Genomic DNA, 11,681 nt, shown 5'->3' with positions numbered 1-11,681 from the left:
TCTTAGATAAACTGGGTACATAGTAACAGTTATATAAATATAACTCAAAACCACTCGGGAGTTGGATTACGTATGTTCCCTTTGAGACTGCAGCAACTCGTGCTTCATTCCTGACTCGCAGGTCCACATCACCCTTTGCGAGAGGTGTGATGTTTTTTAGGCCCTGCAAATGATTACACATATTAGAACCACAACCAGTATCAAGTACCCAAGTTCCGAAACTTGCATGCTTAATATCAATCATATGAGTATAAGATGACATACCAACAGGAGTGACGCGGCCTGCTTTTATGTCCTCACGGTACACGGGACAGTCCCTCCTCCAATGTCCAGTCTTTTGACAATGGTGGCACTCAACATTACCGTCAATGCTCTTTGCCTTGCCTAGTGAGCCACTAGTCTCACCAGGCCCACTCTTACCGTTTCCTGACTTTTTAAACTTTGGCTTTCCTATAGTTAGGTCGCCGTGAGCTTTGCCCTTACCCTTATTCTTGTTGGAAATCATGAGAACATCTTGCTTCATGCTCCCACTAAATTTCATATCCTTCTTGGTCTGTACGAGAAGTTAGTGTAGCTCATGAGGACTTTTCTTCATGTCATTCAAGTAGTAATTTGCCCTGAAAAGGGCAAAACCATCATGAAGTGAATGAAGCATCCGGTCAATGACTATGCTCTCACTGATTTTGCAATCAAGTGCCTCCAGCTTCTCGATATTCTCAATCATGTTAAGAATGTGTGGGCTAACCGGTTGGCCCTTCTAGAGTTTCGCATCAAAGAAGCGACAGGTATGCTCATAAGTAACGATTCTCGGTGCTTTTGAGAACTCATTAGTGAGCGTGGTGAAAATCTTGTTTGTACCTTGGGCAATGAAGCGTCTTTGCAAATTGGTTTCCATTGCAAAAATGAGTACGTTCTTTATCGCACCCGCTTCCATAACGAAGTCACTATAAGCAATTGACTCGTTAGCTCTTGCATTGAGGCATGGGTTTGGCGGTATTGGCTCAGTTAAGTACTTGAGCTTACCGTCAGCAATGGCAACATTACGTAATGATGCCTCCCAGTCTGCAAAGTTGGACCCATCATTCTTCAGTTGTGTGAACTGATTCATGTGGTCCATGAAAGCTTTTAGCCAGGACTCACGTCCAAGTGTGGCACTTGGCATAGGGATTTCGTTATTTCCAGCCATTTGTTGTAACATTATTATCAATATAAACGAATTCTACACTGCGAAAAGAAGAAAAATATAATAAGCATACTCATCGTCATGATTTAAGTCTAATGCAATACTGTTATAACGCGAAGACTCGAGCATTTATACAATTGACCTTCCTCAAGAATTATATAAATGATCCCAAGACTCAATTATCTGTAAATTGATAAGCCAACCTTTTGGCTAATTCTACTTTTAGAATTCTTGGTCGATAAATTTCTGTAAATTCTATCTATAGTCCATCATAATCACGAGAAACTCTTCGGATTATAATGTTGAGGTAAACTAAGTCAACACAAACTACTTACCCAACATAGAAGGGGTCATATGGAGAGTAAGGTCCTATAAGCCTACCGACGAAGAAGGGATTCATAGTTGTTTGGCCTATAAAGACTAGTCTCAATTTCATTTTTAGAGGAAGATCCCATCAACTTAATTTTAATTCATTTTAAGTGAACTAATATCTAGCATGCGAGAATGAATAAACTAAGATGATGGCTTATAATTGTGTGACATCTGTATGTCTATGAAAACTAACATCCAAACTATATGAGTCAATTTTCATGCATTTTAGTAGGTGGTTTGGTTTAGGCATGATGCACTAACTATCATGTGAATGAAAAGCAATAAGAATGGAAAAACGTAAAACAAAATAAAGTCCTAGTGTGGCCTATCTACCAAAAAGAACATAAATACAACTTTGGAATCCTTCCCAGGACCCGAGAAGCTTGTCTTGATGTTCCATCTTGGTCCATGTAGCGGGAGTGAGCAATCCAATCTCCATCTTTAGTCTTCTCAAAATTACAATTTAAAAAAAATACATAATAAACCTATTTACATTCTAATTTCAAAAACATAATACTTAAAGAAAACCAAAAGGAGATACGAGATCTCAAAATTACATTAAAATTATGTTTCCATCATTAAGAAAACATAATTAACTAAGGTCACACTAGGTATTACAAATTACAACCGATTGCAAAAATACGTAAATAAACCATTCAACAAAACATTCAACTAAATAAAAATGCATCAACTATAAAATTAATCATTCAAGACATAATTTCTTAATTATGTAGAGTAATTTATCCAAACCACCTATCTAAATGATCAAATTATGTGACAATTCCTCAATTACTCACAATAATTTTAATCTTAATACATATTAATCTTTTAATAAGAATTAATCGAATATTATTTTAAACCTCTTTAAAATAATTAGGTATCTTTAATTTGTGAATCTTTTCACAACAATTATTATACATTATAGATAATAATGTATAATCAGTATTGGCTAAAACAAAACAAATTTTTTTCTTTTGTTCTCGGCAAATCAAAAAAACAGAAAACGGTTTTTTTTATTTCATTTCGGCATTTAGCCAAAAATTGAAAACAACCTGTTTTTTTTCTCTCGGCACAATTAAATAAAAACGAAAAACAGCCCCTATATTTTTAAAACTCTCGGCCTAATAAAAAATGAAGACAACTCTTTTTTTTATTTCTGGCTCACGGCATTATGCAAAATAAAACCCAAAAACAGTTTTTTTTTTTTTCCTCTTTCGGTCGGCATTCATGCCCTAAAAGAAAAACAAGGTTATTTTTTTGATATGAACAAATTTGTTTAAAGTTGCTACTAGAACGAGATTGGCATAATCATCAACATTTAAATTAATGAATCATGGTTCTTAAACAACAATTTAATCTCATGTATGCTAAAACTATATAGCAAAAACAAATGAACATCATATATCAAAACAATTTTTTTTTTTTTTTTTTGGGAAAGTGTAAGTTATCATTGATAATAAAATGTCACCCATACAATTCCCTAAGGCTATAAACTAAGCCATTTGGATCACCCCACAACTACTTAACAATTGAATTTAACCAAACATTAGCTCCTAAAATTTTTGATTCTACGCGAGAACATTTTAGACGCATCAGTGTTTCATCCTTGCATTGCTTGGCCACCTGTTTAGGATAAGGAACATAACCCTCAACCCGACATTTGTTCCTGCACATCCATACATGGTAAATCAGACTTGCTATAGCAACAACAAGAACCTGCTTCAGTAGCAAAGAACGGGCTCTCTGCTTGACCCACCATTCAATTACTCCCTGGTCAGGCAGAGAAATCTTCAACCAGTCAGCAACCATCTCCAAGCACCTATTACTGAAAGGGCATAGGAAGAACAAATGCTCCACAGTTTCAGCATTACTCCCACACAAAAAGCATACATTCGTCTGAATGATACCCATTCTTATCAACATATCATGTGTCAATAGACGTTTATGAGCAGTCAACCACACAATAAAACCATTCCTTGGAATAATTAAACGAGTGTAAGTCCAAGGGTGCTAGGATATATCAGGGCCATCATCTGTCAGCCATGAATACCCCAGCTTGATAGAGTAAGTGTCAGTAGCAAACAATTGTTGTTTGACCAAATCCTTTGCCCAGCAAACTTTCCTCCATGCCCAACTTGAGCCTTGTCCAGGTGTATAATCAGTCCAGTCTTGGTCTTTGATATAAATTGAGTGAACCCACCTTACCCACAAATGATCCGTCTTGTTGGAAACCCACCAAGCATACTTCACTATAGCTGCAACATTCCACCAGATCAGCTGCTTGATGCCAAGCCCCCCTTTCTTTTTGGGTTTACAGATATTCTCCCATGACACCAGTGCTGCACTCTCCCTATTATCATTCCCATACCAGAGAAACCGTCTGCAGAGACTCTCAATTTTCTGAAGAACTGCCTTAGGGATAATAAAAATTCTCGCCCAATAATTATGTAGAGTGCTATAAACTGCCTTTATAAGGACAACCCTTCCTGCATAGGATAGTCTCCTAGCTCCTATCCCTTTAATCCTTTTAGTGATCTTGTCAATAAGGCAATTACAGTCCTCAACACTCAAATCTTTTAGGTGAAATATTTACCCCCAAATATCTAAATGGTATGTTCCCTTTCTTCATTCCTGAGGCCTTTACCATCTGATACATAGTCCCTTCATCCACACCATTGTTGTAGATATTTGACTTCCCTTTATTCATTTGCAGTCCAGATGCTTGAGAAAATGAGAGGAAAGCTCTTAACATCATAACCACAGAATTAATATCCCCTCTACAAAACATGAGCAAATCATCCGCAAAACAAAGGTGATTAAGCTTGACTCTTTTGCAGAGAGGGTGAAATCTGAATTCTCTCTGGTTCTGAACCCAGCAGAGAATCCTACTCAAGTATTCAAGACAGATTGTGAACAGTAGAGGGGACAAAGGATCCCCCTGCCTCTGTCCCTTCTTACCTTTGAAAAACCCAAATAAATCCCCATTCAGAGATAGTGAATAACTAGGGGTGGTCACACATTGCATCAGGATCTTGATGATAGGATCAGGGAATTTGAGAGCAAGAAGCATGTCATTCAGAAAGCTCCACTCAACTGAATCATATGCCTTTTGAAGATCAATTTTCATCATGACACGAGGAGAACAAGCTTTTCTTTTATACAACTTGATGAGGTCCTGACAAATCAAAATATTTCCCACTATGTCCCTACCTTTCACAAATGCACTCTGAGAAGGGTTGATGATATTAGGCATAATGGTACTAAGTCTATTGCACAAGACCTCAGTGACACATTTATAGAGAGTGTTACAGCAAGCTATGGGCCTGAACTGCTGTATACTCTTAGGCACTTCCACCTTAGGTATCAAGGTAAGAACAGTAGCATTACATTCCTTCAGAAGTTGCCCAGACTGGATCACATTACGTACTGCTACAGTCACCTCCTTCCCAACAGTTGACCACGCATCCTTGTAAAACTGACTGCTATAGCCATCAGGCCCCGGGGCTTTGGTACCTGGTATGGAGAACATGGCTCTCTTGACCTCCTCATCAGTCACAGGGGCAAGTAACTCCTACTGCTGTTGATGGGAAAGACAATTCCCAGCTCTAACAATTCCCTCATTGACAGGCACTACCTTTTTAGAAGTACCCAGCAGCTCTTTGTAGAAACATTCAAAAGCTGCCTGAATGTTATGAGACTGAGTACACAGGATCCCCTCCATATTCTTAATCTGATACACTCGGTTTCTCATTCTCCTTTTTTTGATACTCTGATGATAGTAAGCTGAATTCTCATCCCCTTCTTCCATCCACCTCTCCTTAGATTTATGAAGCAAGAACTGTAACCTTGTCCTTTTAAGTATCAGCACCTCTTTAGCCAAAGCTGATTCAGACTCACAAAGGACCTTGTTGAGAGGATCCTTAATAAGCCGCTTCTGAACTTCCTTCAAGGACACCTCAGACACTTGAGTTAGGTTCTCAATATCACTGAATTTCTCCTTATCTAACTTCTTCAACTCTTTCTTCAGCATCTTTAATTTCTGAACCACCCTGAACATAGGGGTTCCTTCATCATTCTGAGACCACACCTGACCAACAGTATGCTGGAAGTCCTCAGACATTGCCCACATGTTAAAGTACTTAAAAGGGACCCCCTTCTTATTACCTCTTGTCTGAAATTTAATAAGACAAGGGCAATGGTCAAAGAGCCCTTCAGGGAGAAAGTGAGAAAGGCATTCAGGGAAATCATCCAGCCACTCACCATTAACCAAAACCCTATCAAGCTTACTATACACTTTAGTCCCCACCTCCTGTTTGTTGTTCCATGTGAAAAAGGATCCAGTGGACTTCAACTCCATCAACTCACACTGGTCCACCATTTGCCTCATAGGTGTAATGTCATACCATGTAACCTCTACACCACCAATTCTCTCATTTAGGTGAAGTAAACTATTAAAATCCCCCCCAACCATCCAGGCAGTGTCAATACCCCTGCTTATATGAATAAGAGAATCCCAAATAGATTCCCTCTCCTTATCTTTATTCAAACCATACACCATAGTGAAATAAAAACTAATATTTCTTAGTTTATCAAAAACCTTAGAATGAATGAGCTGATCAGTAATGCACCTCACATCCACCACATACTGGTGAGGTTGCCAAATGAGCCAAATCCTCCCGCCTTTATGATGACTGTTATTTGTGCAAATAGACCAACTATCACACACATTATTCTTAACTTTTACCCAATTAGTTTCTAATAGTCCAAACAAACCTACATTATTCTGAAACAGGAACCTCTTTATTTAAGTTTGCTTATGCAGCTTATTCAGGCCCCTTATGTTCCAAAACCCAATGTTACCCATTCTCCAGTTGCAGGCTCCTTAATCCCCTTTTGCCCGCACTCACACTCTTGGATATAGTCATGTTTAAAGCATCCCGGAAAGTAATACCCTGAGGGGAGTATTGTTTACTCTCAGGTATTTCCCTCCTCAACATCGTGGTTAAAATCCTTTGTGGCATAGAAGGTCCTTCAACCATGTTTGCCACAGGCACCACAGGTGTCTGCAGTGGTACAGCCTGAGTAGCTGGTGTACTTACTACAAGAGGACTAGTCTGCCTAACAGGTCCAACACCCTTTGGTTTCTGAGGAACTTGTGGCCTCACAGGCACTGGTGCAGGTCTTTTTGCCCTCCAAACCGTCTTAACTGGTTTAAGAGCATCAGATTTCCTGCACAAAGCTTCTTCATGGCCAATACCCTTACATTTAGAGCAAGGTAGGGGCAACCAATCATAGTCCACCCTCACCTTCTGTGTAACCCCCAATTCATCCTGAAAAACGATTTCCTTAGGGAACTCCTGCCCAATTGTCACCTCAATTAACACTCTGGCAAATCCAAAGAATCTGCGATTGGTAGTCGCATCATCACATCTGATGAACCTTCCCACCTCTTCACTGATCTTCCTTAAACTACCAGAACCCCAAAATTTCACCTCTAAGCCATACAACTTCATCCAAATAGGGACATTCTTTACATCATGTTTTATCAGAGCAACATCAGGCCCCCACTCTTTGATAATTACAGGCTTATTATCAAACAGCAGGTGCCCATTGTTAAGAACCATCTGTTGTTGCTCCTTAGTCTTAAATCGTACCATAAAAATTCCATTAGGTAAGAAAGAGATTCTATCAACACCATTAGCCTGCCAAACTCTATTCACAAACCCCGACACCACCGTACTCGGCGGATTGGCTCCTAGAATATAACAGAACACAGAAGTTGACCAAAACTGAATCTCACCTTCCACATCCTCCTTAAGCAATTGCAGCACTGGTTTGGAGTTAGGTACCGCAACATCACTCACTTCATCCTCTTCCGATTCCACATCTTCTACTATCGGTTCTAATTCCGCCTCAAAACGCAACGGAGAAACCCTAAGACTAGGTCTTCCATTCGATTTTGGCGAATTCAGACTATTATTATTATGCTTACTAGTACTAGCAGATTGAAAATCTGACGTTTTTTGATTTTTTTGTTTACTATTATTAATTGATTTACTATTATTTTGTTGATTAATCGTAGATTTCTTTACTTTAGCCATTGCGTAAATATGGAGAAACTCACGTAAAAGAGAGGGTTTCTCTTTCTAAGTCCTCTCTCATCACAAATAAACTTATCAAAATAATTTCCATTTACATTTTATTTTAATTCTTATTAAATCAAAACATCTACAAATTTATCATATTATCATCTTAACACATTAAAACAACAATATGAATATATCAAATGGAAACAAAAGATCAAAAAAACAGAAATCAACTCGGCAAAAAAAAATTTTCATTCGGCAAAAAATTTTTATACGGCCGAATTGAAATTTTTTTTTCTTCAAAATTTTTGTTTAAAATTCATTTATGAAAAGCATATAAAATAATTTCGTGGCCTATGCTCTGATACCACTTGTGGGAAATCTCGGTATACTTCCTCTATAAATTTTCGGATTATAACGGAATTATAATTATGAAAAACTAGTCATAAACGAATTTACATAAACAAAAGAATAGAGATTAAGAATTAACCTTTAGTCCTAGAAAATTCGGCCTAAGAACAATATCGAAATCGATATTCTCCTAATCGTTGCACCCAAAATGTGATGAGAAATGCCTCTTTTCTTTGCTAGAATAGGTCCCCAATTTTTGTGAATTTTTAGGGTTTTTGTGTGAGTGATGAGAGAATTAGGTCAAGAGAAAAAATTAGAGAGAAAATGATCTCTTTTCTCCTCTCCTATAACCGTCCGAATGAGAGTGAATTAGGGAAGATATTATTCTTCCCTTTTTCTCTCTTATTTCGGTTTTTACCACCAACCAAAAAAATAAGAAGAAAAATATCTTCTTATTTTAGGTTGGTTTATGTAATGTATAAAATGTGTATATTATTTCAATTGCCATATTTATGTCGACATGTATTAATAAGTCTACACACAACAGTTTGTAGTCAATTTATTAATACCGGTCTGTCAACATTTTATTATGACAATTCCGCATAATATACATTAACTATAAATATTGCATATTTATAATTTGCTAATTAAATATAACTGGTTACATTTAATTACGAATTAACATCTTAATTCGTTTAAGCTAACATTATATACATTAATTAAATATAACAGTTTATATTCAATTTACGAATTAACAGTTAATCCGTCTCAGCTAATATTATTTAATTGTATTAAATAATCGTCTCATCATCACATTGACTAAATGTTTAGTCAAATACATGGACTAACCTTTTAGTCAGGCATCAATGTGATTATATTTTCATACAATCACATCTCTCAAACACATCCTTTAGGTGTGACTTTTAGGGACCAGTTGATCACCGCCATCAGTATGATAATAACGTCAAACTTCTAGCAAGCCAACAGGTATTAAGTAAACGTTAATCAACTGATAAAATACGAAGTATACCCTTGTGAACCTATAAGAGATTTATATATGTTATCACACTAACTGTGGAGGACACAAGCTCCAACAAACTCCGACTTATCCTCACAAGTGCATGTGCGATAACCGATTCTCATATCCTAAAATTTCTCCCACCCAATGTAAAACAATTTACAAAATCCGTATTCACAAAGGTCGTATTTTACAAGTGATCAATATCAAGAGTGGTTTTCCCGACTAGAGAGTAACTTAACTGATAAACGAATCATCATTCGAGCATGGCCATGCATTTAAGTTACAACTCCTCGAGTGGCCCTGAGAAATAACTAAACCTGATAAAGGTTGGATATTTTCTTCAACTCGAATCCCTGAGATATAAGCACGAGTATGAAATGACCCAATGACAATCGCTTAGCCTACGTTACGAGACCATGAGAAAGAAACCAAAGTCACCCAAAAACTGCCTTAATCTCAAGAGACAGTCGATAGTCAAAAGAATCGACTCTAGGAACACAATGGACGTCCAATCCACGACCTGGCACCGAATGTTTTTAAACATTTAGGACTCCATTACGTTGTCACAATTTTTTGTGCTACGAGGTATCGTTATAAATCGCATCTGTGATCGATAAGCCAACTGTTTGACTTATGGCTCGTTGAACCCACCATCAATCAACTTCACAAAATAATAGCCAGAGTTATCAGCTCATGTAGGCGATTACGGACCAAAACAAATATAATGTAATTCAGTTCACTTTGTGGCGTTCAATGTTGTCGTACAATCCACATGAAAAACAAAATTTGAAATAAAATGATGAAGTTATAAATATCATATGAAAAAGATAATGTATCGAATCCATAATCAACTAGTACAACTCAGTAACACGTTTAATTCCCATGGAAATAACGCGCCCTTCATGCTTATCATATGACAATGGTTTAGTGAGAGGGTCCGCGATGTTGTCATCTGAAGCAATATTGTCAATCACTATCTCCTCTTGCTCCACGTAATCACGGATCAGGTGAGCCTTCCGATGTACATGTCTAGACTTGTTGCTAGACTTAGGCTCCTTAGCCTTGAAGATGACACCTCTATTTGTTAGAAATCTATATCTCATAATACAACATATTCTTATATGTTACAATTTAATTTAATCATAAAATTAATTTAGATCTTATGCATGCAAACATAAATAAAGATAAAGAAGAAATCTCTTTCCTTACATTGAGAAATCGGATAAATGAGCACAAATGAGTTCTCCTACTCACTTTTTCTTGAGCTTCCTAATATTGGATGAACAAAGGATTCAAGCTTAGAATCCCTCCCAAGGAAATATACCCAAGATAACCTCTTAAAAATTAATATTATTAATACTAGAACAATATTAATTTTAACTAAAAATGACACAAAACTATTGTTTTGTCCTCTTGATAATTCGGTCAAGAGGGAGGAATATTGGAGTAATTTTTATCTCTCTAAAACTCTATATTTTTAGATGTTAGAATGAATGAATACACTAGAGATTCATGTAGTGTATATTAGGTAAAAATAAGAGAAAAAACCCTTTGGCCTTTTCACTAGGAAAACCAGGTAGGGGGAGGGGAGGGTAAAGGGCCAATGCATGACCAAGGTGTTCTTCACAAGAGTAACTAGGTATGCATGGCTAGTATTTAGGTAAATGATTATGCTTTCCACTTAAAAATTAATTAACACAATATTTAGCCTAAATCACCCCCCATTTCGGTCAATATAAGATAAAATGGATTCCATTTTATCTTTGTCAATTTATCAATTTGTCACATGTCACAAGTCATGTAAAATTGTTATGCATTTTTAACATATTAAAAATCAACGTATTAATAAAAATACGTCATGTACAAAATCGACTTAGTAATTCATAATTACTTGTACCAAAATGATTTAACAATTATAAATCACAACATCTTGTATTTATAATAAATTATTCATTCAAATTCAATTGTTTCCGTAAACAATAATTTCATCTAAGTAATAAAACAATTCGATCACTTAGACCGTATCTTATTTAATCAAATTATAATGAGATACGTAAATATTACTTCCAAAATCGTCCGTCAATTTTAAGTAATTTAATTGTCTCGTATCGTCATACGACCAATTAAATATTCAATTAAGAGTGTTACCCTTTAGGTATGACCTAAGGGGATCAACTGATCACCACCGTCGCACGACAGTAATGTCAAAATCTAGTCAGCCAATCATTACCGATATGTGTGGACCAGTTGAAAGTAAAATATTACTTCCCACATATATTCTTAAAAATGAGACTTAAACATGTGATCATCATGATCGACAGTTGTGATCGCATTATTGTCGGAGGACACATATTCCAACAATCTCCCACTTGTCCTCGATAAGTGTACGCCACCAATTCTCTTGTCCTATTACTATCTCCCACTCAATGGAAGGTGTATTTCATGTCGTACTTGCAAGTGATCATATCGAGAGTGGTTTTCTCGATCTGGAGAATAACCTATTGACCGGATTTATCTACCATAGATATCTTCCGAGCGTGGCCACGCATTTCCAGTTCATTACTCCTCGAGTGGCCCTGAGATATTGTTATAACCCTGACAAGGGGTGGATAATTCCTATCGCACTCATTCCCTTCGACTAGCCACAGCCATCATAACCCAAAATATG

At 36.8% G+C, this 11,681-nt stretch overlaps 1 protein-coding gene across 1 annotated transcript; it reads right to left on the bottom strand.

Annotated features, from left to right (window-relative positions):
• Positions 1 to 5,126: 5,126 nt before the first annotated feature.
• Positions 5,127 to 7,656, bottom strand: LOC141641313 (uncharacterized). Its single transcript, XM_074449983.1, has 2 exons — positions 6,463 to 7,656; positions 5,127 to 6,338 (listed from the first exon to the last, which is right to left on the bottom strand). The coding sequence occupies exons 1-2, from the start codon at positions 7,654 to 7,656 to the stop codon at positions 5,127 to 5,129; spliced, it is 2,406 nt and encodes an 801-aa protein (XP_074306084.1).
• Positions 7,657 to 11,681: the final 4,025 nt, after the last annotated feature.

This window comes from Silene latifolia, chromosome 2, assembly GCF_048544455.1.
Source record: "Silene latifolia isolate original U9 population chromosome 2, ASM4854445v1, whole genome shotgun sequence".
Taxonomy (NCBI): Eukaryota; Viridiplantae; Streptophyta; class Magnoliopsida; order Caryophyllales; family Caryophyllaceae; genus Silene; species Silene latifolia.
The sequence above is the reverse complement of the archived record's forward strand: the minus strand, read 5'-3'. Positions and strand labels throughout refer to the sequence as shown.

What these genes read in the sequence shown, in the direction of transcription:
- LOC141641313 (XM_074449983.1), bottom strand. Translation starts at nt 7,656, where the DNA reads ATGGCTAAAGTAAAGAAATCTACGATTAATCAACAAAATAATAGTAAA. An exon ending in ACATGACTATATCCAAGAGT is followed by an intron (nt 6,339 to 6,462) that starts GTGAGTGCGGGC and finishes TTCCTGTTTCAG; the next exon opens with AATAATGTAGGTTTGTTTGG.